At 53.3% G+C, this 27,813-nt stretch overlaps 1 protein-coding gene across 1 annotated transcript in view; it reads right to left on the reverse strand.

Annotated features, from left to right (window-relative positions):
* Positions 1-27,220, reverse strand: part of MPPED1 (metallophosphoesterase domain containing 1) — a 65,380-nt gene extending 38,160 nt beyond the window's left edge. The window contains exons 1-2 of the mRNA XM_061124023.1: positions 26,997-27,220; positions 17,583-17,764 (exon numbers count right to left, since the gene is read on the reverse strand). Coding sequence (XP_060980006.1) covers positions 17,583-17,764; positions 26,997-27,220 — 406 coding nt within the window. The remainder of the gene's footprint in view (positions 1-17,582; positions 17,765-26,996) is intronic.
* Between the last annotated feature and the right edge of the window lie 593 nt (positions 27,221-27,813).

Here is a 27,813-nt window from a genome sequence, read left to right on the forward strand (position 1 = left end):
CACATCAAAGATACCACCAGCAGAGTGAAAGGCAACCCAAAGAATGGGGAAAATATATTTGCAAATCAGATTATTAGGGAAATGAACACAGAACTATGAGATGATAACCTCACATACATCAGAAAGGTTACTATCAGAAAAACAGAAAACAAGAGCTGCTGAAGATATGGAGAAATAACAGCCCTTGGGCACTGTTGGTGGAAGAATAAAATGAAATAGCCACCATGGTACAGAAAGTTCTCAAAGAAATTTAAAACAGAACTAGCATATGATCCAGCAATTCCATTTCTGAGTATATAACATAACAAATTGGAAGCAGAGGCACAAATGGGCATTTGTACATTCATATTCACAACAGCTAAAATGTGGGACAACTCAAGCATCCGTCAGCAGATAAATGGACAAATACAATGTGGCCTATCTGTGCAATGGAATATAATTCAACCTTTAAAGGGGAGGAAATTTTGACTACATGCTACAACATGGGTGAACCTGAAGGATATTATGTTCAGTGAAATAAGCCAATCAAAAAAGAACAAAAACTGTATGATTCTACATGTAGGAGATCTTTGTAGTCAGATTAACAGAAACAAAATAATGCTGGATACCAGATGCTGGAGCGGGTAGTGTTTCATGGATACAGGGTTTCAGTTTGGGGAGCATAAGAGTTCAGGAGACAGACGGTATGATGGCTCCATGACAGTGTGAATGAAGTACATGCCACTGAACTGTACAGTTGAAAAAGGTTATAGTGGTAAATGTTATGTATATTTAATCACAAAAAATTTTTTTAAATAATCTTAGAAGAGAACTGAGTGCCTTGAATCCAAGGTAGAACATTAGGTTCCTGGAACTCTGAGAGTCCTCGAATCTTAGAACCCTGGTGGCCAATCATTCTGACCTTGGAAGCGAAAAATCCTAGAACTTTGGAAGTCATCAGCATTTCAAGGTGGAAAGGGACTGAGTGGCCATCTAAAGACTGGGCCCCCTTAGCCTCCCCACTTTATCAAAAAGCCCTAATTGAGGAGTTCCAGGCCAGGAACTCTATACTTGCTTCTACCCTTCCAAAAAATTCCCAGCATGGATTTCACCTGGGATCTGACCACCCTGGATGAAAGGCAAGGATACAGGGCAGAGACCTGACCCTCATGTTACTGAACAAACATTTTCCAAAAGGTTCTTCTGAAGCCTTCTGACACCTACAGATAAACCATTTAAAGGGGGAAAATTGATTCAAAACAATCTTCTTTGCAGTAGCAGCTAAAGTAATTATTTGAAAATGATGAAGACAAAAGATTCCTATTTTTAAAATACTTCTTAGTGAAACCAAGTGTTTTAAAGCGATGTTGAAGCTGAAACTCCAATACTTTGGCCACCTGATGCAGAGAGCTGACTCATTGGAAAAGACCCTGATGCTAGAAAGATTGAGGGCAGGAGGAGAAGGGGATGACAGAGGATGAGATGGTTGGATGGCATCACCGACACAATGGACATGGGTTTGGGTGGACTCCGGGAGTTGGTGATGGACAGGGAGGTCTGGCGTGCTGCACTTCATGGGGTCGGAAAGAGTCGGACATGAGTGAGCGACCAAACTGAACTGAACTAAACTGAAACATTTTGAAGATTAAGATACAGGAGAGTAAAACCCTCTCACCACCTTTGTGTATGCTTTCCTTCATTCCACAGTCACTCTCCTTGGTCGTAATAAGTGCTGGACCCTCTGTGCTGGGAGCTGGGGACAGAGCAGTTCCCCCCTCCCCAGTCCCTTCTCCCGTAATCTAGTGTGGGAAAGACACAGGCAAGCAATTTGGGATCTGTAATGGGAGTGGTGGTCTTCCCAGGTGGCGTTCGTGGTAAAGAACCTGCCTACCAATGCAGAAGATGTAAGAGACCTGGGTTCAATCCCTGGGTCAGGAAGAACCCCTGGAGAAGGAAATGGTAACCCACTCCAGTATTCTTGCCTGGAGAATCCCATGGACAGAGGAGCCTGGTGGGCTAAGCCCACAGGGTCGCAACGAATCAGACGTGACTGAAGCGACTGATCACGCACGCGTGCATGCAGTGGGGTGGTACCAAGTCCTAGGGAACCATACACAGCAGTGAGTTTTCCTTTCCCCCATCAGAAGGGAGGGAGGTGCTTCAAAGGCAAATGAGAGCAGGATCAGAGAAATAGGAGCTCTCCGGGCAGACGAAGCTGGGAGGGGCCTCCAGGAAGACTACACCCCACAAGCAAAGACACGGAGGTGGGAAAACCCACCTGCCAGGTATTCGGCAACTGCTTAAAAACCCAGGGCAGATGAGAATGTGAGAGGGGGCAGGCCTGGGAAGGGACAGATGGGGTCACAGCAGGAGGGGACGCCCGCGGCTACCCAGGAAGGTCTGGAATTTACCCGGGACACAGCAGGGAGCCAACAAAGTGTTAAGGGGAGAGGGGTTCCGGTTGGATCAATGGACAAAAAACTTCTTTCAAACACCCGTATGACAAACGCTAGTCTGGAAAGTGACTATTTGGAGCGGCTGGGACGCCACCAGAGAAAGCCCCGCTTTGTCAGCTCCACGCTTCCCCTTCAGTGTCATGGCTGTCAAACCAGCCCCGAATTAGCTCCAAACGGCCTTCCCAGAGCGCTCAGATCTTCATTTGCATCGTGCACACTTGGAAAGGTGTGAAATCCCTTCTTCTTAAGAGAAATCAAAAAAACAAACTTATACACTTTTTAAAAACTGATTTTCTTTAAAGCAAATTCTATAGAACTAAATCCTAGCTTTTAAACATCTGATATCTTTTTAAAAGGAAGGCCGAGAACTTCCCCGGTGGTCCAGTGACTGACTCCATGCTTCAGTGCAGAGGGTGTAGGTTCCATTCCTGGTCAGGAAACTACATCTCATATTCCACAGCTAAGACCTGACACAGCCAGATGAATGAATATATAATAATATTTTAAAAAGGAAGGCATCCTTGCCTGATATTAACAATAGTAATTAAAACTCCCATAGGGGAGTTTGGGGGAGAATGGATACATGTATATTCATGGCTGAGTCCCTTCACTGTCCACCTGAAGCCATCACAACATTGTCTGTTAATGGAGAAAAAAATGTGAATGAACATTGTATGGGTAAGAGATTAAATCTGGTCCATCATTTAAAACAAAACCAAACAAAAAAACAAGCTCCCATCAACTGGGTATCTGCTTTTTGCCAGGCACTTTAGATGCATTCACAAAACAGCCACAACAAAGACAGTGGCAGCATTTATTATTATGTGAGTAGCTCTCAAGTCAGACCCTGTGTTGAGCCCAGATCAGTCCCTGCCTCATAGAGCCCTCCCAGTATCAGTCCCATTTTACAGATGAGAAAACTGAGGCTCAGGAAGAAGACATAATATGCTGAAAACCAGGTGGCTTGGAAGAATGGAGCCACAATCCAAACTCAAGGGGGTCTCTCCAGATGTACATGCTTAAACAGGATCCCGCCTGCAGTGTCTTATTCAATCCTCACAACAGCCTACAAAGAAATGCGTGTTAGCCCCACACTGCAGATGAATAAGCTGAGGCCCAAGAGAGTAATCACTTTCTCAATACTCCCCAGCAGGCATATGGCTGAGCAGGGTGGGGGAGGCAGTCCTGCCTGCTCCAAAGCCTGCATTCTCTCCACTGTCTCTTCTCTCACTTCTGGATTTATAAATAATTTAATTTATAAATAATAAGTAACAATATTTAGTGCCTACTGGGAGGCTGGTGCTGTCCGTGGTGCTGAAGATGCAACATGACTGAGACAGACAGCACAATCCCTGCCTTTGAGGAGTGAACCTTCCTGGGAATTAGCAATAAAGGAACAAAGAATTAGGTACTAGATCAGGTGGGGATAACAGATATGGGAAGAAATAAAGCCAGGTGAGAGGGACAGGGCACATTGGGATGGTGGGGGGTGGCTCATGTAGGGCCATCCAGAAGGGCTCTCTGGGAAGGTGACCCCTGACAGCCAGGACCTGGGTGACCCCCAGGAAACTACATTCCTACAACAGGTCTCCAGCTTCTCATCTGTAAAGTGGGGATGACATTACTCAGGACCCAGGCTGTTTGTTTCAAGGGAGAAGCAAGCAAACAACATGAATGCACCTTTAAATTGTAAAGTGCTGGCCAGAAGAAAATCATTGCTCAGCCCTCATGTAACCTGTATACAATGCTTTGTAGCAAAATGTGGCTTTCACATATGAAACATAGAGTGTTGAACCTTCATGTGTCCTGCCAGCAACTTAAATATGACTTTGTGAATTGGTTCTGATGCTCTAAAGTATTACTTCTAACCACAAATTCTAAAACAGACTTGGATAGGAGGAATCTGCTAATAGAAAGGGCATGGATTTTCTGAATATACAAGGTCACCTTGAAAGTGAAAGTGGTAGTCGTTCAGTCCGACTCTTTGAGACCCCATGGACTGTAGCCCCCCAGACTCTTCTGTCCATGGAAATTTCCAGGCAAGAATAGTGGAGTGGGTAGCCATTCCCTTCTCCAGGGGATCTTCCTGACCCAGGGATCGAACCTGGGTCTCTTGCATTGCAGGCAGATTCTTTACTGTTTGAGCCACCAGGTATTAAGAAAAGAATTTTAAAGTTTTAAAAGAGCCTAGGCCTTGGGTCAGAAATCTTGATTCCAATTTTATCCACTATACAATCTCGGGCAAGCTCTCTGCCTCTCTGAGCTCAGTTCTTTCATCCATAGAGACAGTAACAGCAGACTCTTCAAGGGGTTGTCTTGTCCCTACAGTAGCCATTAACCCCCCTGTGGCTATTTAATTTAAATTAATTGCAATGAAATGAAACACAAGAGTCAGTTTCTCAGTCACACTAGCCACCGTTCAAGTGCTCAATATCCCCAAGAGACAGGTGGCTGCAGCACTGGACAGCTCAGGCTCTGGCTACTCACCGGCTGGGAGCTGGCTAGAAATTCAGAATCTCCAATTGATACCTACAGGGCGTTTCATCCAAAACCAGCAGAGATGACTTTTTTCTCAGGTGCACATGGAACTTTCCCCGGGATAGATCACATCTTGGGTCACAAATCAAGCCTTGCTAAATTTTTAAAAATCGAAATCATTTCAAGCATCTTTTCTGACCACAATGCTAAAGACTAGATATCAGCTATAGGAAAAAAAAAAAAAAACCTACAAAAACACAAACATATGGAGGCTAGAAATGCAGGATCTCCAGCCCATCTCAGGACCACCAGACTGAGACCTGCATCTCAACCAGATTTCCCGCCACCTCTCCAGGGAATTCTCAAGCACCTGGCGTCTGAGCAGGGCTGCCTGGGAGAGACCAGGGTGGGGGCTGGGGACACTCCACGAGAAGGGGCAAGCTCTGTAAGCCATGGCAAGGATAACAGGACAGGGCAGTTCCCACAGCCTCTCTAAGTGGTGGTCACAACCTCCAAACCAAACTAGTCACCAAACCTCTGACAAAGGCTGGGCTGAGTCCAGGTGCAGGGGGCAGGCAGAGGAAGGTGGTATAGACAGAAAAATGGAACCTCTCAGACATTTCAGAAGTGTGTGCACAGGGGGATGGAATATTTCAATTCTGTGCTGGGCAGGATTTTCTGGCTTGTTGACTATTCCTGTTTTGGAATGAAGTCCAACATGAAAATGACATTTTAAAAAACCCACAGACTGATTTCATATCCAAACACATCTCTCCATGTTTGTAGAAAAAAAAAAAAAAAAAAGCATACTAGCAAGAAAATCTTGCTTCCCCTAACTCTCGAATGGCCAACCAGCTATTTCTCTTCCAACCAACGATTTCCTCCAGTGGTTCCACAGCCCACAACTGGCGCTGATGAGCAAAAATGCACTTCAGGGCAAAGAAGAAGGTTCACAACAGAAAACCCAGCAAAACCTCAGAGCACAAGTTGTTTTTAACCCTTCATCTCTCATTGGCACAATCCCCAGTCTGGGAGGAAGGCCTCGCCATCCTCCTCTGGATGGACGAGGACCCTCAGACACAGGGCGGGTGAGTCACCGGCTCTCCATCCCACACACCTGGGAGGCAGCTGAGTGTCTCACCTGGTCATGCCTCCTTGACATCATGGCATTTTCTTGTGTATGTTCCTGTGGCATGGGAGTCCTGGCTGTTTTGCTACCCACCATATCCTGGGCATCTAACAGATGCCCTAGACTAGGGGAGGTGCTCAGTAAATGTATGCTGAATGAACAAAGGGGTGCAACCTAACGGCAAGTAGGAGCTCCAGCCTTGGACTCTTGGACAGCCTGCCCCTTTGAGGTGGAAGGCCTGCACTTGTCCAAACACTGCCCAAATGCCAAGGTCTCCCTCCTCCATGAAGCAGCCCCACCTGCCTACTCGGTCCCCACCCAGCTCCCATGGCCCCCCTGGCCCTCAGGCCCTCCATGAGCACCCCAGGCCCCCTGCCTCCCTGCCAGTCCTCGAAGATCTCACCAACTCTCCGACTCAGAGCTGCTGCCCCGGCTCAGAACGCCCTCCCTGACGTGGCCGTGGCCGGCTCCCTCCATTCTGGTCTCTGGTGCCACCTCATCAGGAGGTGACGTCACACCCTGTCCCCTTACCCCTGATCCCCCCAGCATGTTACAGCTGTTTGCCCATGCCTGTCTTCTGCATGTTCACTGCTGCATCTTCAGTGCCCAGAATCGTACCCCGCACACAACAAAAGGGCTCGGCAAACGTCCGTTGAGCAGAGAATCAGGTGCAAATGGGAAAACACAGTAATGACGGTGACTGCTGTGAGGCAAACTCCAGACAACAAAGATACATAAGACAGTGGTAGGAGGGGGTGTGGTGGGTACATTCCAGGGACCTTCAGGGAAGAGTGGAAGTGTTGATTAATTTTAGACTAAGTTGGATATGCATATTAAAATATTACGAGTAACTGCTAAACAAATCAAAAAAGAATGGAGAATTTCCAAACCAGTAGAGGGGAAAAAAAGAAGCTTCAATCAATCCAAACAATAAGCAGAGGAAGGAGACAGAAAGCACAAAATGAATGACAGAAATGTTTTATGTACTAGAAAAGACTAAATAAATATTCATTATTTTTTCTATTCACATTATTCAAATCAAAAATCTTTACCAAGGTCTCCCTACACAGAAATGACCAGAACATAGGTCTGATCCTCAAGAGACTCACAGCTGAAATGGACATCAGACATTGCTAGAGGGGATGGACCAATCAGAGGGACTGACACATGTCTTCCACAAAAAAATCACAGCCATTTGCAAATGCATCTACCTTTTTTCACCCTGGCCCCCAGGAAGCTCAGGGTCCAGAAGAGAGAGCCCATGTGAGCCCAGGTGTTGATAGTCTAAGCCCTCCCTCTGAATTGCTCTGATTTCTTTTTCTTAATTCTGGCTCTTAATTTATCACCAACACTCTACCATTTTACCACTCTTACTGTTTTTTATAAACCATCTCAAATCCTCTCACACAAGATGAGATATAAATAAGCAACCAAAAACCCAAATGAACAAAAAACACAAAAAATAAAACTAAGGAAAAACTTTCAGAGAGCCCATACCTTTCAGAGAAATGCATCTGTACCTTATTTAAACATTTAAAAAATTAATATAAAGCAAAGATTTTTAGGATGACAGTCTTAAAAAAAAAACAACCACAAAACATGTTTGAAATACACACACACACACACACACACACACACACCCCTGCAGTGGGTCTCATTTCATTTCCAAAGCCATTCTGTTGTAAATAGATAATTAGCACTTAAGCACACCTTTCAAGGGGTTTATACATTAACATGAAAATACTGTAATTACGGCTGGCCAAAATCGCTTGACTACCACTTAGAATTCTAGATTTTTCATCTTTATTAGAAGTTAATTTTCTCTCTTTTAGGCCCTGAAACACAGCTTGGCTTTGCGAGAAATTTTTTTTTTGGTGAAGAATAGAGAAAGTTAATTTTTTGAATGAATACCAAACCTCTGCTCTCCTCGCCCTCCTATTATTGATCTGAGCATCAGTCTCCCTCTTTCTGGGCGACCACCTGTTTATCAGTCATGCTGGCCACTGCACTTACACATGACCAAAATCCCTTGACACCAACCCACTCCCAAGCAGAGACAGCAGAGATGATGTGAGGCGCAGAGTCAAAAAAATTTTTTTTCTTTTAAATATTCAATCTCTAGTCTTTGCAGGAATAGCAACCTCCTGTGTCTGGAGAACATCTGGATCAGGCCTTTTTATCCAAACGAACAAGCAAATGAGCCAGAATCCGCTTTAAGTCTAGTGTGCACATCCACGGATGACTATTACGAGCTCTCTAAAAACTGGAGTCGTGTGTATGTGTGCACTTGGTTGCTCAGTCGTGTCTGACCCTTGTAACCCCGAGGACTGTAGCCCACCAGGCTCCTCAGTTCATGGGATTTGCCAGGCAAGAGCACTGGAGTGGGTTGCCATTTCCTTCTCCAGGGGGATCTTCCCGACCCAGGGATCAAACCCCAGACTCCCGCATTGCAGGTGGATTCGTTAACCATCTGAGCCACCAGGGGCGCCCACTTGGTGACCAAGGCCAGCCCACCTTGTGCCAGGCCTGCCGGGTTCCATGGACACCTGTTAACCATCCCCCGGCCCTTCAGCCCGTCTCTCCCAGCAGCCTCTCCTGTTGAGCTCATCTCCATGCTGTAGCCGAACCCCCGCCCCACTCTCTGTCCCTTGGGCCAGCTCCAGGTCCACTCCCAGGTCCCCCTGCCTCTCCTGGGGCCCCAGCGTCCTCCTCCACCTGCTGTGACCATGCACCACCCGGCAGCCAAAGGAGCTGCCAAAACACCGAGTCACACCATTCAGTTCAGTTCAGTCACTCAGTCGTGTCCGACTCTTTGCAACCCCATGGACTGCAGCACGCCAGGCCTCCCTGTCCATCATCAACTCCCAGAGCTTACTCAAACTCATGTCCGTTGAGTCAGTGATGCCAACCAGCCATCTCATCCTCTGTCGTCCCCTTCTCCACCTGCCTTCAGTCTTTCCCAGCATCAGGGTCTTTTCCAATGAGTCAGTTCTTTGCATCAGGTGGCCAAAGTATTGGAGTTTCAGTTTCGGCATCAGTCCTTCCAATGAATATTCAGGACTGATTTCCTTTAGGATGGACTGGTTGGATCTCCTGGCTGTCCAAGAGACTCTAAGCCCCACTGGCCTCTTTAACACTCAGGATAAAATTCACATCTTCGCCCTCCTCATCAGCAGACCTGGGCCTTCCTCCCTGGCCTCTACCATCTCTGGGCTCAGCCCTGCAGACCTTGGGCTGCAAACCAGGCAATTCACAGCTAGGTCCTTCTCTGCTCATTGGTCTTCTTTTAGGCCATCCTAAACCATCTACTCTGGGAGTTGGTGATGGACAGGGAGGCCTGGAGTGCTGCAGTCCATGGGATCGCAAAGAGTCGGACACGACTGAGTGACTGAACTGAACAGAAACCATCTATATAAAAAATCAAAAAACCTTCCACCTTGATCACTATCACCTCCCCTTGATCGTCTGATTCACTGATCCAATCACTTAAGTGACCTTGCCTGTTTATTCCATCATCAGACCCTACATGGGTCCCTGGACCCTCTGGAAGTAGCTGCATTGGTCATCACTAAATCTTCAAGACAAGACAGTGAACACAGCACCCCCCACACCGGCCAAGACCTGGGATGACTGGGACTCATGTGGACCCCTCCCCTGTTCTCCTGTGAGAGAGACGGACACTCAGCTCACCCACAGCAGGGCTCAGAGGCCAGGAGGAGTGTGGTCCAAGAGAAGAGCCGAACTGGAGCCCAGGGAGGGGCCTTAGTCGACACATGGTCCAAACGTCACATTTTGTGGATGTGGACGTGAGCACTCAGCAGGAAAAGCGAGGTCAAAGGCAGTGTCAGAGAGGGGCTCCCAGCCCTACTGGACGGGCTGTGAGCCCTGACCTCGGTCCACACGAGGCCTGTCCGACCGGACATGCCGGCCCGCTGAGCCCTGGGACCGCGGCCAGTCCCAAAAAACCCACCACACCCCCACCACCCTGGCCATATGGCGCAGGACAGCAGGATGGCTCCGCCCAAGAAACCCAGAAGATTTTCAGCCCCATTCATGGGGTGTGCACACACCGGCCAGGGTCACCCAGGTCCTGTCTCTTGGGCCTGATGCTCTGATGTCCACTGTGGGGACGGTCCACAGCCCGGGGCGGGTACTGGGCACAAAGAGACAGATGTGAACACGCAGGTCCGAGGCTCTGGGAAGAAGGGAGCCTTTGCACCCCTTTGTGGGGTGGCGAGAAGGATGGACGTGAAAAACAAAAAATAATTTTCACAGGAATAAGACAAAAGCAACGACTTGCATAAGCTGCTGGGGGCAGAGCTGCGGGGAGTCGGGAGCGTTAACTTGGCCTTGGCCTTGGCCTCATCCCGGACCGTCGGAAGGGGAGTGTTGGGGGTGGGGGGAGAAGAGAAGGACTGAAGGTGGGCAGTGGGTAGGGAGGTCATCAACTTCCAGCCACATCTGAAATCGTTGTTCCCGCAAAGACCAGTTCTGCACCCAGGAGCCATCTCCCGCTCCTGCACGGGGACCCCGAGGCCCCCCACTCCTTGCCAAAGCCCCTCGGGTCCACCCGCAGCTCCCGTCAGGGGCTCCCGAGTCTGATGGCACAGAGGCAGAAAGATGGTGTGGAGCCCTTTCTTCCCCAACCACCCCCGGCCCCTGCCCGCAGCCCTGAGGCCTCCCTGCAGCGGCAGATGAGGCAAACACCGAAGAAACCCACCTCGGAACGGTTTCTCTGCTTCCCTTTCTCTCCCTTCCTCCCTCACAGATTTTAATTAAGGGTTTACTTGCAAAAGACCTAGCTTTATTTAACTAGATCCTTGGACCCCTTTTATATTGTCTTATACATCGTTTTATGCTAGGGCGCCAGTAAAAAGTTAATTATAACTTCTAAGCACTCCATTTCCAGGCCCTCATCTTCCTCCCCTCCCGATGCTGCCAAGGGTAGAGACACTTGGGTGCTCTACAGACCTTTCAGCAGATGCCCGCCAGCACCCCTCAGGGCCAGGGTGGACTCTGAGGCCCTGCACTTGACCCAGCACAGTCCCGACCCTCAAAGGGCTCACAGGTCCCGCGGGAGGATGGGGGGCTGGCAGGACGGCCCACTCGGGAGCCCAAAGCAGCTCAGCGGGTGGCAGAAGTGAGTGACGAGGACGTGGGCAGGACAGACAACAGCAGGGCCCAAATAACAATGGGAGGCCCTGATAGCTTCAGAGGGAAGGGAGCTGGGGTTGAGAGGGTCTCAGTGGAGGCCTGTGCCTTACTACACACCCTCTGGGTGTGGGTCTACAGTTTGAGAGTTCAGCTTGAGACAGAACGAGTCTAAAATCCTGGTGGACAGCCAGGAGGAGGCATCTTCTGAGACGACCGAATAATATACCAGCTGGCTCTCAAAGACAGATCTGGTCAGGGCAGAGTGGGAGGCGTCTGTGAGTCTGGGTTGGAGCAAGCTCGGGGCAGCAGAGTGGGGAGGCCTCATTATCGTCTGGAAAGAAAGTGGTTGAAAAGCTCAAGGCTGGTCCTGAGAGGAGCCACCATCAGCGAGAAGGAGAACCCGGAACGAAAGGAGGAGATGGAGAAGGGGGTGCCAGACAGAGAGGCCGGAGCTGTCCCAAGGCGGGCAGCAAGCTGGAGGAGGGGTGAGTGGTCACTCCTCCGGGCAGCCACTCCCAAGCCAGTGCCGGGGTCTGAGGCTGGGGGTTCCAGGGGAGGGGAGGGGCTGTGGAGGCTGCAGGCTTCTCCTGGCAGGGGGTGGGGAGGCCAACCTGGCACCTGCCAGTCACAGAGAGTGTGCCTTCCAGCATCTCGCGAATCCCCGCTCGGGCACTGACGGTTCTCCAGGGCATGGCTGTCACTCAGAGCCGGAAGCAGAAACGGCCTGGTGTTCTTGCCTTGGGGCAGACCTGAGCGGTGTCCAGGCCTCGGGGTCATCCTGGGCATGGGTGTTCCTGGGAGCTCAGCCTCTGCTCAGCACCCCTGGTTTCCAGAGGGGAGCCCACACGCCTCCCTGGAATACCTGGCCCCCCCAGGCCGGATCCCCAGCACCCGCTAGCCTCAGCTCCCAGCCTCATTCTGGAGAGCCCCCGCTCGGCCTCTGCCCCTTCGAAGACCCTCCCCGAGTCGCATGTTGTGACAGCCACGGCTCACTCTCCGGTGTCGTGGCCCTGCCCTCCTGGAAGCCCCTCTTACGGCAGCTCCCCGCCCCCCATGGCAACCAGCCTGCCAGGATGCAGGGACCAGCTCACAGCACACCCACCCTGGGTCCACGCCTCTGTCCAGGGCTTCCCCGGCCTGAGCCCCGGCAGCACTGGGGGTGAGGCTCGTCCTGCCCTCCGGGGCGGAAGGTCTAGGTGGGGCAGACGGGAGGCGTGAAGACACGGGGGCTTCCCTCCGAGGGCCCCCACCAAGGCCTGAACAGGAGCCCTGGGACACGAGGGTCAGGGTCCGATGCCGCCCAGCAGGGCGGGTGGGGGCCGTGGGGGGTGGAGCGTCACGAGAGCTCCCTTCGAGCCGGGGTGGGTCAGACTCTGCCGGGTGGACAAGAAACAGCCAGAGGACGAGAACGAGCCAAGATCCAGGGTGGGGAACTGGAGTCAACCAGTGTGGCCAGAAGAAAACGGCTCAGCCGACATTGAGGCTGGTTGATTGGCAGGTGTGTCTGTGGGGTCTCGGATCAGGGGGAGGCAGGCTTTTTATAACAACAGCCACCACGCCTCGAGGGCTCCTCCCTGAGTCTGCAGTGTACTAAGTTCATGGCTTGTCACTCCTCCCCAACCCTGTGGGGTAGGTAAATAAGTCTTCCCATTTTACAAATGAGGCACAGAGAGGTTGAGTGATTAAGTGAAGGTCACACAGCAAATAAGAAGCTGAAGGAGGGGTGAAGACAGGCCTGCCTGACTGCCCGATGGGAGCTCTTATCCTTCCTGCTGTCCCACCTCCCTGCACAGACAGGAATTACTGGGCCGATCGGTCTGTGGGCTCCAGGCTGCCCATCCGTCATCACGCCGTTACTGCAGATGAGCAAGGAGTTTCCAGCACATTCTCTTCCATTTTCAGCCAATTGTGCTCTTCTTTTCATTCTTTACAGCTGGAAAGCCCGTCCTTAGCAATTTTTTAGCTGCTTACTGGGACATTTACAAATCCATCTGGCTGTTCTATTTCATGAATGTATTGGGGATATTAATGGCCCATGGGAAAAGGGACCTGTCAGGGGGCCCTATCACCCCCAACCTAGTGCCCCCTAAAGAACACAGACCCAGACAGAAGCCTGCAAGTGGCCAAAACGTGGACACCCTCACAGCCAGGCCGAGAGCAACCCACCCGACAGCAGATTAGAGACTCATGAGGGTAGCCACACGTCTCCCCGGTTAGGCACCTAATCTTCTCTTACAAAGAGGGTCTTCATTAATTTCTTCAATCTCCTCCTGTCTGTCTGGAGGTGGCCCCTACAATATGATTGTAGGTGTTCTTCATGAGATCAATGAACAGGGAAGAAGCTGGTTATGAATTTCAGATTAGCAGCTTTCTCACTCAGGAGTAGGAAGGGGTGGGCCCGTGGGTCTGAGAGGCGGGCAGGGCCCTGGTGGCCGGGGAAGGGACTCCAGGTGACCTCCTGAAGAGCTGGATGATGCCAGGACTGACCTGAGCCCAGCACCGTCCCCACCCCCATCCTGGGATATGCCACGCACCAGACACCAGAGATGCCAATGTTTCTTTAAAAGCAATGATATTTTACTGTTGTCTTCAGTTAAAGCTACGAGAGCAATACATGCTCCCTACAGAAAATCAGAGGGATAAAAGAAACAGAGAACCACAAAGCCCAGAGCACTTAGAATCAACCCCAAACTCCTGCCGCTGGCCCACGGGGCATAGCCCAGGGAAACCCTCCCCGCTGCCTGTCCTTGGGGCCTCTGCAGCCTCTGTGCCCCTGCCTAGAACGTTCCTCCTGCATGGCTCTCTGTCACCTTCATGCATCACCCAAGGCCACCTCAGGGAGGCCTCCCATGGCTGCTTCAAGGAGCTCTCCATCACCATCACCCCTGGGCCAGCGCTCCGCAGACCTCATCATGAGAATGGTCCTCTTACTGCTTCTGGTGGGTCCACCCATCGGCGGTATCCCCATCATCAGATACAGCAGCCTGTCCTCACTCCTACCATCACGCCCTGCACACTCACCCCGTGTTATCAGAGAGATGCACTGAACAGAGGGATGAATAACCCCTGCAGTCCTTCCTGCACGCGTGTGTGTGTGTGTGTGTGTGTGTGTGTGTGTGTGTATAAGAACTGCCCGCATAGATGAGACTGTAGGTCAACATACTTTGACCCTCAAACCATCTACCGCTTCTCCTTGCAGTTCAACATGCAGGCTCGGATCAAATCCCCCAGCCCCCCACGGGACCAACCCATGACCCTTACCTCTATCCCAAGGGGAGCCCTGATCTGGCCAACGCCACCTCCTGGGGGCAGTAATACCATCTGCACAGCCTTTTACAGATTATAACTCTTGAGCATTTCCTCCAGCCCAACAGAGCCTTAAAACAACCCACCTCCAAAGAGGCAGACAGGGTAAGGGAAGCCTGACCTCTTCCCCATGTAAAATGAGGTCAGGGAGGCTCAGAGAGGTCATGTGACTGCTGCAGTCACCTAGGAGGAAGCTGACCCTGGACATCTGGCCCCCAAAGACACAGTCCACATCTTTCCTACAAAACAGAGAAATTTCACCATAAAAACAAGAGAGGTGATGTAGAGGAGAGGATGAAAGCTCGCCTCCAGAGTCCAAATGCCTAGGTTTGAATCCCAGATCTTCCACTTGCTGACTGTGTGACCTCGGGCAAATTACTTCACTCCTCTGGGGCTCAGTTTCTCCTCTGTTAAATGGGGATGACAATAGCTCCTGCCTCATCCCCTGATCAAGAGAATCAAATGATTTTAAAATATACATAAAGGGCACCCAGCACATGTCAACAGTCGACAAACACGAGCTCTTTATAAAACCACACCTGAGTCTGTCTCTCCACCATGATCACCAAACACATCCCCGGGCACCTGAACCGCCAGCCCACAGAGGTGAGTCCCTCTGCGCAGCCAGCACGTTCCCAAGAAGCCAGCTGCAGTGGGACCGCTCTAAACCTTCCCTATTGATGCTCACATGCAAATCCCCCCTCCCGCGGCCCCGTTCAGTCACTCTTCAGTCTCAAGCCCCGCCCAGCCCACTTGAGTGACAAGCACTGACATCTGCAAACGCTTCAAGGCTGCCAAGGGGAGAGGCCCCTTTTGTAAAAGGAAGACCCCTCTGCAAGTTCACCCTTCCCACCCGGCACAATCCAGGCGAATAAATCAATCCATTGCCAAGTGCAAATTACCAAGAAAGCCTCCCCCTTTGTTCCCACGGCACCTAGTTCTGACTTCTACTAAGAGGCAGGTAGAGAGATTTTTCTAAAATGGCCATCTCACCAGGCGGGCCTCCCGGGCCCCTGGCTTCCATTCGGCTTCAGAGTCTCTGGGAGGCCCCACACCCCTTTTCAGGCTCACTGCCCTCATGTTCCCCCAGACCCCCTCCCTCCAACCCAGACACACGTGTCCCCCGAAGGCTCTGGCCTCAGTTACCCCTTTCCCCGCACAAACTCCCCGATTCTCAGGCCAAACCCAGCCCAGCGACAGCTTGTCCCTGAAACCTCCCATCCAGGGGGAGGCCACCCTCAGCACCTGCACTGACAGCTCACAGCCCCCGGCCACCACCCCCAGCCACCACCCCCCACCCCCACGGTACATGCACCTGCTGGCTTCATTACTCACTCAGCGTGGAGAGGAACACATCTAGGCCAGGGGTACATCAGAAACAGTCCCCACTTTTCGGAACCTCAGGGCAGGGGCGGGGGCCAACATCGCCTTTGGTCAGATAAGGATCCAAACAGCGCCCACGTCAAACAGCTGCTCCTCAAGTTCAACCAGGCAGCGGCGGTAAGGAGCCTACCAGACGGGCCTGGCACGGACCACGTGCCCAGCCACCAGCGACTCCTGTTCTCTGCTGGGGACGCAGGCGCTCGGTTCAGCCTCACATCTCTTTGAGACCTAGAGCAGGGGGCTGAGAAAGCAGCCTCGGGACTGCCCTGGTGGTCCAGCGGTTAAGAATCTGCCTCGCCATGCAGGGGACACAGGTTAGATTCCTGGTCGGGGGAACGAGGGTCCCATGTGCCGTGGGGCAATGGAGCCCGAACGTCGCAACTACGATCCCACCTGCTGTAACTGAAGAGGAGTGAGGCCTCCCAGGAACCAAGACCTGACGTAGCCCAAATCCAATAAATAAATATTCAAGAGAAAGCCGTCTCCATGACAGCCCCCTTCCTAGAACCTGGAGGCAGCGCAGGGCAAGGGGAGATGCACTGGGGCAGACTCACCTCCTGCAGGAGCCCCCCCGCCAACCCCATCCCAGCCTTCGCAGGGCTCAGCCCAAACAGGGGCCTTGATTAGAATTCCCCATTTGAAAGATCAATATTGAAAGCTCCAAGCCTGCCAAGAGGAGGGGAAGGCCTTGCTTGTAAATATTTGTCTCGACTGGCAAAGCCGGGCCTCTCTCGCTGCAGCTACCCGCCTCGCTCCTGGCCCTCTGCTCGTGGAGCTCCCAGCCAACTGCACAGCAGGACGCCCCTGGGGAGGCGCGGGGGACCGTCTGGCGGCCACGAGGGGCTGCGAGGGGAGGTGGGCCGGCCTCGGCCCCACGCCTCTGAGACAGCAGGCCTGCCCACCGGGGCCGTCCAGCAGTCCCCACTGGGGCCGTGGAGGAGAGAGTCACCATGAGGTTTCTCTGGATTCCGAGCAAGCAGCTTTTCCCAGGGGGGCACCCCAGATTTACATCTTTCTTATTTTGGAAGAAAGCAAAATCAGAGACAAAACCCTGGGGGTGCTGCTTGTGAATCACGGCCCACCATCTCCCACGGCATGGGACGGCATGCGCTCTGCTGTCTGTACCAACAGCTGCCCACGACAGAGCCCACACTGGGGCCCTGGGCTCCTGCTGGGGCCATGGAGGCCTGGGGGGGGTCCCCTCACTGGGCCAGCAGTCAAGGGTGGCGGGTGTCTGAGCCGGTCCAACCAGCTGAGCGCCTGCCTTGGCATCACTGTTCTCAGAGAGTCATTCATTTGTTCACTCACTCGGTCACTGACTCACCAATTCATTCATTCATTCATTCATCAGTTATTTATTGGGTACTTACCTGGACCAAGGTACTGGGGGCTGGACACGCAACTGGACAAAAACAAACCTGGGTTTGCCTTTGGAAGGGAGTCTCCCAGGCCAAAAAAATATCCCACAAACAAATAGAAAGTCACAGCAGAGACACGTGCTGGGGCGGGAGACCTCTCAGGTGTGATGAGATAGTCAGAGGGGTGAGGCCTGGTCCCGGAGGTCAGGGGGCTTCCTGGGGGAGGTGGACAGGTGATAAAGGCCAGGGAGGGGCCAGGCAGAGCAGGGAGGAAAGGCAGGGGGCAGGGGGCCACCCCGAGTCTGGCCGCTCCCAGGCGCCACCCCTTCTGGCACCTACCCAGCCACTCGTTGAATTTCTTCACCTCACTCGGGAGCCCCAGCTCGGTGAAGTCCCCGGCGTGGATCAGCACGTCACCATAGGGCATCTGGATGGGGTCTGTCCTCGAGTGGGTGTCAGACACGCAGACAAAGCGGGTGTAGCCGGGCGGCTTGGGGGCGTCATGAGGCACTGGGTCCACCCTGGGGAGAGAGGGGACTGTGGGATCCAGGGGCCATGGTGCTGGGAGCCTACAGTGCACGTCCCATCAGCTCAGACCACAGGCAGATCAGGTCACCTGTGGTCCAGATCGCATCCCCCCGCATCCAAACCCTGACCCTCTGCTCACCAATCAGGCAAAAGATTTCCCCCTGAGCCTCAGTTTCCCCTCCATAACACGGGAACCCCCGGGGGGTTTGTGTGAGGGTTAGATAAAGGAGGTGATGAGTGGGAAGAGCTGACAGGTACAGCCCGGCATGTGGACCTCTGTGCACCTGTGTGATGACCACAACTGACCTGCTATTTGACAAGCAGCACCTCTCAACCAATATTTTTTTCACTGTCAGCCCCTAAGGGACCTACATAAGATGCTTTTTCTACTCACCCCTCTCTTGTGAAAATTTAACACCACAGATACACTGTATATCTGTTCATTTACTATGTGTGTATCTACACTTTATAATAAGAGTAAGATTTTTTTCACCCCCGAAAATCCAGGTTTCACCCCCCTGGAGGGTTGCTGTCGGTCCCATGGAGGACGCATGGACTGAGGTCCTCATCCAGTTGGAAGAACCGACTCTGCAGGGCTGTGCAGAGAGAGCATCCAGGCCAAGCCACGTGTGCAGGGTGGGATTTCGTGGGAACTTGTAAGATAAAGGCGTGAAAGCAGACAGCAATTTTCCAAACCTACGAGCTGGTCTGAACATGCTGAGAACGAGGGCTTTCCAGGGTCCTGCAGGAAAACAGCTCTGGATTTAGAAGACCCAGATCTGCTGATCGTCACTAACTTATAACAGGAAAATGCCTGGCCTTGGTTTTCTCGTCTGTGTAATGGAGCTCCGTCCCTCACTAGGCAATGACACTCAGAAAATTACAAAGCCGTAGCTGTGTAACTGTAAGTTCTCAGTCCCCGGGAGGCCCTGGAAGCCCTCTTGTCTTGCACGTGAGGATACTGAGCAGGTGACCTGGGAATAAATGAGGACCGTGGGAGACGACCCCAGCTCCCTACTCCCAGCTCAGCGCTCTCCCAGAGAACCCCGGCTCTTGCCTCCTCAGCTGACTGGTTCTGCCAGGCTCAAAACGCTGAAAAACAACGCAATGACATTTCAACGAGCTGCTCTCTCCAAATGAGTATGCCGCTCGAGTTGTGTTTAAATCTAATTATGCGGCAAACCAAAAGCGGTACCATATCAGTTACATAAATACTTTTAAAGACATCTTTCTAATTATCCTTTTTTTTTTTTTTTTCAGACAATATACTTCGAAGAAATTTAATTAACACCTTACGAGAGACGTGGGTTCAGCATGCTAATGTGCAGGGAGCATGAGCAAGCTCCATCCACCCAGCGGCAGCCGCAGCCCTGTGCCAGCCTCTCCCCGTCACCGGGCCTCCGGGGGAGAGACTCCCAGGGCCCTTTTCTGGGGGTGGTTAAGTCAAACAAGGACCCCCGGTGGCTCAGAGTTAGGTCCGATCGGGGAAAAGGAAGAATTTCTGAGTCTGATGATGTCCAACAGGAGGGTTCTCGGAGTCCTTTCTCTTCCCTCTCCCATTCTTTCATTCCTTCCGTCCCTCATTCATTCAACAAAACACATCCTGAACGCCTACTGGGTACCAGTTCTGGGCTAAGAGCTGGAGAACTGAATGAACCAGGCCAGGTCCCAGACTGATGGTGGAGACAAGACGCGGCCAGGTAGTAACAATAAAGCCACAAGGTCCGATGGGGCAGCAGAGGGCCTTGGGGGCCAGAGAAGGCCCCAGTCTGGCCTGGGGCCCCCTGAACTTGCCAGGAGGAGGTGATGCCTCAATTGGTCTAGAAACACAAATCTCCCTCCCAGGAATTCCTGCCACTCCTCTGTCCTCTGGGTTGCTCCCCACCCCGCTCCCCCACCATATGACAGACAAGTCTTGCAGGTAAGAGGCCTGGGAATCCACCTGTCTGCCCCTAACACAGCTGATATTGGAGCAAGGCAGTCAGTCACCACTGAGCTATTGGCCTGGCACAGTAATTAGCATGAGTGAGTCAATCAAACTCATCCATTCATTCATTGGCCTCACATACACCGAGGTTGTAAAGATGCCACAAGGAGGCTGAGACCAAGTCAAAGACACAAAAAAGGGGAACACAAGAAGTGATATGCCATCCCCAGAGCCACCTCGGGCCCCAGCGATCTCTCGTCCTGTGTGTCCCTCCGTGGAGGAGCCCTGAGCCAGCCGACGCTCCTGCCGTCTACCAGCCAGGAGCACACGAATTCCACCGGCGCTAGTCGGGCTGGGCCTGCTACTGGAGCCTGGGCTCTTTAATTAACTCTGCTCTTGTTTCTCTTCGCCCTGAGGCTTCTGAGCTCCATGAGGATGCAAACCTAATAATCCCCAGAGGAAACAAAAACAAAAACAAAAACAGACTTTTATTTCCCTGCACTGTCCTCCAGCTATTTGGATTGTAACAAATGCTCAACCTTGAAATAATAACAACAGTAATGATATTGATGATTCCCATGGGTTGAGAGCTCATTGTGTGCAAAGCACTGTACACGCATCTGCTCTCTTCACCCTCACAGGGACCATATGAGCAGGGCACTATGCCTGTGTCCATTTTACAGATGCGGAAACTGAGGATCAAAAAAAGGCTGGCTAGGGACTTCCCTGGTGGTCCAGTGGTTAAGACTACACCTCCCCATGCAGGGGGTGTGGGTTTGATCACTGGTCAGGGAGTTAAGATCCCACAGGCCTTGTGGTCAAGAAAGGAAAACATAAAACAGAAGCAGTATTCTAACAAATTCAATAAAGCCTTTAAAAATGGTCCACATCAAAAACAAATTTAAAAAAGATAAAAAAAGAAAAGGTTGACTTGCCCAGGATCTCAGCTACAGAAGCTGGTGGAGCTGGGATTTGAAGCCAGTTTTTGGTTCCAGAACTCACACCGAACTGGGCTATTTCCAGGCTGTACTTCATTTCTATAGACAAATGCTTCATGAGTGCCTACTAAATATCAAACGCCTGCGAGGTACAGGACAGGACACCCATCCAGACCACCTTGGGCAGCGCCTAGAAACCCCACCTGTGTTTTGAAGGGAGGAAAAGAACGAGAATGAGGATACTGAGAGTCAGAGCGCACGAAGGATGGGCAGGCGTGACAACATCAGTGGAACCCGCGATCCAGCTGTGCCTGAAGCTGGATCCAAACCTGGACGTGAGCCAGGAAACTCTCCTTTACCCTTAAGACAATTTGCAATCTGGTTAACCCTTGAGTGGTAGCAGCTCTATGGAGCAAGTAACTGAGGCCTGGGAAGGTTAGTCCCACACCCAGGACCCGTGCTCCTAAGTTAAAGAGTAGAATTTGAACCTGGGTCTTCAGAACAGGAATTGGGGCATTTAACCCCATAAAACAGAGGAAAATGGTTATTTCCCAGCCATGTTCTTCGGGAGACCAGAAAGAAAGTATGGAAATAAATGTTCCAGGTTTGGGAGGGGCCAAACTCGACTCCCGCAAAGCGTCTACCTGCCGAGATGGCCCCAAGCAAGGCTGTGGCTCTTTCTCTCTCTTTCTCTGAGACCTGAAACCTGTCATCACGTCCCCCCAGCCTCACCCAGGACCTTCCCACAGGAACCCTGGCGGCAGGGATGATGCAGAATAGAGAACACAGTCTCTAGCACCCAGATCCAGGGTGGCATCTGGGCTCAGCAACCTCTTCACTGTGCCTGGGACCCTTCCAGCCTCCCATCCGGCTCTGTAAGGTGGGGACCACCCACTCTCTTGGAGACGTTGTGAGAACTGGAAACCTGATGGATGCCCCCTGCAGCCTGTTTCCTAGGTCCTGGCCCCCTTCTCGGTCTCTCTCTCCCCTGAGCCATTGACACCCTTGAAATGCAACTACTAATGCCAAAAACTCACATAGGCATGGGAAGCAGAGGCCGTCCCCCACCCTGTTATCTCTATTTCTGGGGAAACAGGGTACCCTGAAGGTCAGGGGGCTGGATGGCAGAGGACTTGTCGTCAATGAAGTTCCAAAACCAGGTCCAGTCATGTGACTGGGCATCAGCCATGGGCTTTTAGAATGAGAGAGACCTCTAGTCTCCTTCTCTCATCCTACCAATGGGGAAACAGAGGCCCAGGGGAAGGCAAGGATTGGTTGGCGCTGAGCTGCACCACTGTCTAAGGCTCTTTCCCACCAAGCACTGGCTCTAAGGCAAACCTGCACCCGGAGTCCCCATGCCTCCCTTCCTCCCCACCTCCTGGCTTTGCCTTTGCTGGTCCTCCAAGCCCAGGGGTTATGCTGCCACCAACAGGAAGCCCTCCTTGATCCCCTCACTCTTCCTGGGGCGTGTGCCTTGCCTGATCCTCGCTCCCTTTCCTTTCCCTCCTCCTGTCCGCTGTGCTAGGCTCGGGAGACAGCCTGTGTTGGTGGAGGGGAGAGACGCTTAGAAAACTCTCCCACGAGGGCATGTATCAGCACAGGCTGAAGCAGTGCCGTGAAGGGGAGGCTCTGGGTGCCTAGATCTGGGGGAGGGAGGGCGGCCAGAGAGATTTGGCGAGGGATCGGGGAAGGCACTCCAAGGAAATGAGATCCGAAGGATGAGTCCATGTTAGCAGGACATAGACTGGGCGGGGCGAGGGGGGGGAGGGGGCGGGGAGCAGCATGTGCAAAGCCTGGAGGCAGGAGGGAGAATGGAAGGTCCCAGAAAACAGAACTGCACCCGGAGCCCTTGGGGAGAGGTTCAGGATGGCACGTGAGAACAGACAGAGCCCAAGTGAGGGCCTCCCGCCTGCCGTCCCACCCCCAACCCCCACCTCTCCTGGGCCCAAGGCCGACCCTCACTGTCTCCTGGAGACCTTGCAGCGCCTGGACAGGCTAGGGGCCACCGGGTCCCTTCTGAAGCCTCCATCTCACCTAGTGAGGGCATCAGCACTCCAGCCTTGCCCAGTGAGGAGGCCGGAAACCAGGGGACGCTCCTGGCCTGGCACAGAGTGATGTCCCCCACCCTGCCACATTCTTCAAGGACCCCCGAACAGCCTGACGTGCTTGGAGGGTCTTTAAATGATGACATTAGGGTGAGATGGTTGGACGGCATCACCGACTCAATGGCCTTGAGTTTGAGTAAACTCTGGGAGCTGGTGATGGACAGGGAGGCCTGGCGTGCTGCAGTCCACGGGGTCGCAAAGCACCGGACACAACTGAGCAACTGAACTGAACTGAACTGAGTCTCCACCAATAGGACTCCTTTTAAAGACAAAGAGGGACTTCCCTGGTGGTCCAGTGGCTAAGATTCCGTGCTCCCACGTAGGGAGCCTGGGTTCGGTCAGGGAACTAGACCCCACGTGCCCTAGTGAAGACCCAGCACAGTCAAACAAATAAATAAATATTATAAATAAACAAAGGCCAAAGAGGAGTTGCCACGCCTGGCTCCAGTCTCCTGTAAGGCGGACCCCGTGGTGACCTGTCCCTCCCGCACCGCTCTTGCCTTCTCACTGAGCACCAGGCCAGCGGTCCACTTGTCCAGCCCAGGACGCAGGGGCCCGTACCTCGAGAGGTCTCCCCAGGGGCAGTGTTGCTCGGCCCCCAGGGTGGGGGGGTGGTCTTTGGTCTCAGGCCTCAAAACCCTGAGCCCCAGATCCAGACATTCATTCCTCAGGCAAAGGCAGCCTGGTTACCACCTGGGTCTCTGGGGGCAACCGCATAAATCACAGGGCTCCATCGGAGGCCACGTTTGGGCTGTCACTGTTGTTATTAAATATAAATTGTGGATTTATTAAATAAGGCCCCTCGCTCCCTCACCCTGAGACAAAGCCCAGGGTGGCGATAAATCACGTGTCGGGAAGTGGCATCTCCCTCGGTGGAGACGCGCCATGGAAACCCACACGCTTCCTCTGCACGCAGGGTGTGAGTCGGAAGAGTGGGGGGGGTGGGAGACAGCGGCCACCCACCCAGTCCTGCAGGGGCCCGGCTTCACCCGGCTGTGTGCAAAGCTGCATTTCCAAGCCGGGGTGACCCAAGCAGGCAATCAGAGAGCACTGGAGCAGGAGTCCAGAGCCGGGGCTCGCTGTATGCTCTCCTCGGGGGCCTGGCCCGAATCCCTAACCACCCCCAAGCCCTATTGCTCGAGCCTCAGGAGGGGACGGCATAGAGCAGGCCAGGAGGGATGGAACGGGGCAGGCCAGTGTGAACCTGCTCTGCCCACAACAGCTAAGTGACCACAAAAAGCCACTAAGCTTTTTCTCCACGGCACTTAGTGCTGCCGGAACCCTACGCTATTGCACTTAATGACTTTCATGGCACAGCCCGTGGGAGCATCAGCTCAGCGCAAGCGAGGCTCCGTCCGTGGTCACTGCTGAGTCCTGAGCACCTAGCCCGGCAGGCATGGACCCCTACCACCCGGCCCCTCTCTATGTGGACCCACAGACTTAATCCTCAGCATTTCAGGAGCAGCATTATGTAGATAGGGAAACAGAGGCACCAAGAGACACGTCACAATCAAGTGGCAAAGCCAGGATTCAAATCCAGGCGGTCTAGCCTGGAGCCCATGGTGGTGGTTTAGTCACTCAGTCGTGTCTGACTCTTGCGACCCATGGACTGTAAGCCCGCCAGGCTCCTCTGTCCACAGGATGCTCCAGGCCAGAAAACTGGAGTGGGTGTCCATTTCCTTCTCCAGGGGATCTTTCCAACCCAGGGATGGAACCTGGGTCTCCTGTACTGCAGGCAGATTCTTTACCATCTGAGGCACCAAGGAAGCCCCCGGAGTCCATGTTCCTAACTAACCAGCGTGCTTGGCAACTGCTCACAGATACCCCGGGTGGGTGAGTGAATGAAGAAATGAACCAATAACCCAGAGTTGTTAGATGGGGGGCGTGACCCCTCTCAGCTGGCCGCTCACTGCCCTTCCTCTGACAGCCTGGCCCGCGGGGGCCCGCGTGCTTCCCACCTGGGTTGGAAGTTCCTGGACATCCCCGCTACCTTTGGCTCAGACCCTGCGGCAACTTCCCAACTTGCTGCCCCTGATCCTGCTTCTCTGGGTCTCAACCTACAAGGCATCTTCTCCAGAAGGTCCTCCCTCAGCCCCTTGGCTCCCCCAACTCTCCTGACTTCTATTGACCTAGCTCTGTTCTACAACTGGGGCTACCCGGGGGCTCCCTACATGACAGCTCTGCCTTGGCATTATCTGCTGTGCCCAGGGACCCCTCTGAATGGGTGTGCACACAGGCACACACGCGCGCACACACACACACCCCACCTGCTCTGCCTGAGGGCCTGGGGCTCTCACCCATTCCCAGCAGCATCTGGGGACCTCATGCACTGTGACTTGCAGCCCAGGAGGACCAACTCCATCAACAGAAGAGAAAACCCAGCCCTGGGAAGGCCTCCCCTTGCAGCAGCCATGCCAGGCCTCAAGGTCCCAGAAACACCAAGGAAAAGCATGCCTGAGACCCAAGGCCTCCCGTCCTGCCCAGATCTGCCAGTCTGGTTCCAAACTGAACACTGCAGGGAGTTTCCCAAAGAGAAATCTTGTTGTTGTCCTTCAATTATTCAGTCATGTTCAACTCTTTGCGACCCCACGGACTGCAGCATGCTAGGCTTCCCTGTCCTTCATCTCCAGGAGTTTGCTCAAACTCATCATGTCCACTGAGCCGATGACGCCATCCAACCATCTCATCCTATTGACAAGGCCAGTCCTGCAGCCCCCACAGAAATAAGCATTTTCCAGAGAAAGCGCTGCAGGAAAGAGGGAGCTCCTAGCACTGGAGCCCACCCCCAGGTCAGGTGCCCCCTGCCCTCCAGAGCCCTTGCTCCCATCAATAATCTCTGCACTCACCCTTTACAAAAGAAGACCTGTCCAGAGGGAACCACACAGGAACACGAGGCAGTGACCCAGTCACAGCACCTCTGGGCCTGGGAGTGGAACGCCCCCCGGCTCCTTCTCGACTCGGGTCACATCCCGGATCTTCCTGTCTTCCTAAACGGGCAGCAGCTAGCACCTCATGGGACCACTGTCCCCCACAGCTAGTGCCCATGGCCCAAGAGGAAGCCGGGCCCTGCATCCTTGGAGGGGAAATCTGACCCAGCCTGCTGGTCTGGGGACCTGCCCTGGGCCCTACAGCCCAGGAACGTCCCATCACAGCTCTCATCTCCTGAGATGGGAGATGAGGGGACTCGCGGGGCTCCCCACTTGTCAGGGGCTTGTCAAAGACCCAGACAGACCCAAACAGGAGCACCCCGAAGGGGCTGACAGGAGTTTCAACAATGGAGTAGACAAACGCCTAAACTCTCAGAGGAAAGCATGTAAGCACTCCTGTCCACAGACATCACCGGGAAAGGATGCTAAGTGTGGCAAATGCCCTGGATTGGAGCTGTGTTGGGCTCGCGGGGGGTCACCTGTCTGGCCGGATTGTTGGGCGGGCCAGCAGAGACAAAGGAGGAGGAGATCGGGTGACCCAAGGAGCCGCCCAGGGCTGGGCCTGGAATTTATCCACCTCTACCCCGTGCCACAGGCTCCTCTCCAGACCACCGGAAAAGACCCAGGGAGCAGAAAGGTTCTACTCGTGTGTGGGTCCTGAGTCTGTGCTCTCACTGTGGCCCTACCGCTGGGGCGCCTCTGATATTTTCCATCAGCCTCAAAGGGCAGGTGGCAGAATTCCCTGGTCCTCTGGGGGAAGCCAAGGGGGTCTGGGCAGAAGGAAAGGAGAACAGTCAGGCCACGACCAGGGTCTTGCCCTGCCCTGGCCCTGCAACAAGTCTCGTCTCGCCCCCTCTCTGCGCCTCAGTCTCCCCATCTGTGCAACGAGGAACAGGAATGAGACCAGGGAGTCAGTGACCCAAACACCAAGGGGGTGGCAGCTGGAACTCAGCACCCCCTCCTCCGCCCCAAATGCTGCCACAAGGACATACGGGCCTGGGGTTGCCACGACTTTGGGTTTCGTAGAGCAAAGCCAGAAGTCTGGATTTTTACGTGCCATCACCTCATTTTTCAATGTTTGTAAAACATCCTCCCGGCCAAAGGAAACAAGACTCTGGGCCAGAATCGGCCCACAAGGCCAGCACACTGCAACTTCTCCCCCGTCCCCCCTGTCCCAAGCCTCGCGATCCATCGCCGTCAACGGGCAGGAGATGGTGGGGTACCGCGAGTCCAGGAGCCCACCCCCGGGCGGCCCATCCGCTCTCGCCTCCTCCCTGCCTTCCCAGGGTGAGGGGGGGGTGTGGATTCCATCGGGGGCGCCCACTTACATCTGCACGTGCGGCGGCTGGAAGCGGCCCTGGTTGATGTTGTAGAAGGTGAAGGCCTGGGTGGGGTTGGAGCTGTACTCGTCCACCTCGATGATGAGCCGGCTGTGCTGGTGCCTCCGGGCGGCCATCACGTGGGACTGTGAGAAGGCCATGCCCAGGCCGCAGGGCAGGAGGGCCAGGGCCTCTGCCTTCAGGACGCCGGGGTCCCACCTAGCGCGCCACATGGGCCTCCGCGGGCCCCGCGGGCATCTCCCGCTGCCCGGCCCCGAGCCAGACCTGGGAACAGACTGAGGAGACGGAGCAGAACCAAGCGACAGTTAATCTGTTTGGGATTTGCTTTATTTAATGTCAGATGAAGATTTAGAAAGAGGGAGAGGGCGGGGGAGAGGAAAAAAAAACCACAGCCGTACAGCTCAAAAACTCATTACAAATCTTTCCAACTCAGCAGTTTGATGAATATACTTTGGTAAAAAGAAAAGGAAAGGGAGGGAGGGGACCAAAAAGAAAAAAAAAAAAAAAACAACCCACAACACCATGGACGGATGCATTGCATGGTCCAACATGTTTAAATACTTAAGACTTTTTTTCTGCCTTCGACAACCACCTCCCCCCACCCACCCTCCCGGAGCCCACAGGGTGACGGTGAGATGCGGAAGACAATGGCTGGTATTCTGGAAACAGGTAAGGTAAGTTTTACTTTTCAGGATTGGGGAATAAGAAGGAATCACCTCCAACCCCACCGCCTCCTCACAGACCTACCCCCACCCAAGCATACACACACTCCCACACAGACCCACGTGTACACCCCTACAAGCCC

Source organism: Dama dama, chromosome 22 (genome assembly GCF_033118175.1).
Source record: "Dama dama isolate Ldn47 chromosome 22, ASM3311817v1, whole genome shotgun sequence".
In the NCBI taxonomy this organism is placed as follows: Eukaryota; Metazoa; Chordata; class Mammalia; order Artiodactyla; family Cervidae; genus Dama; species Dama dama.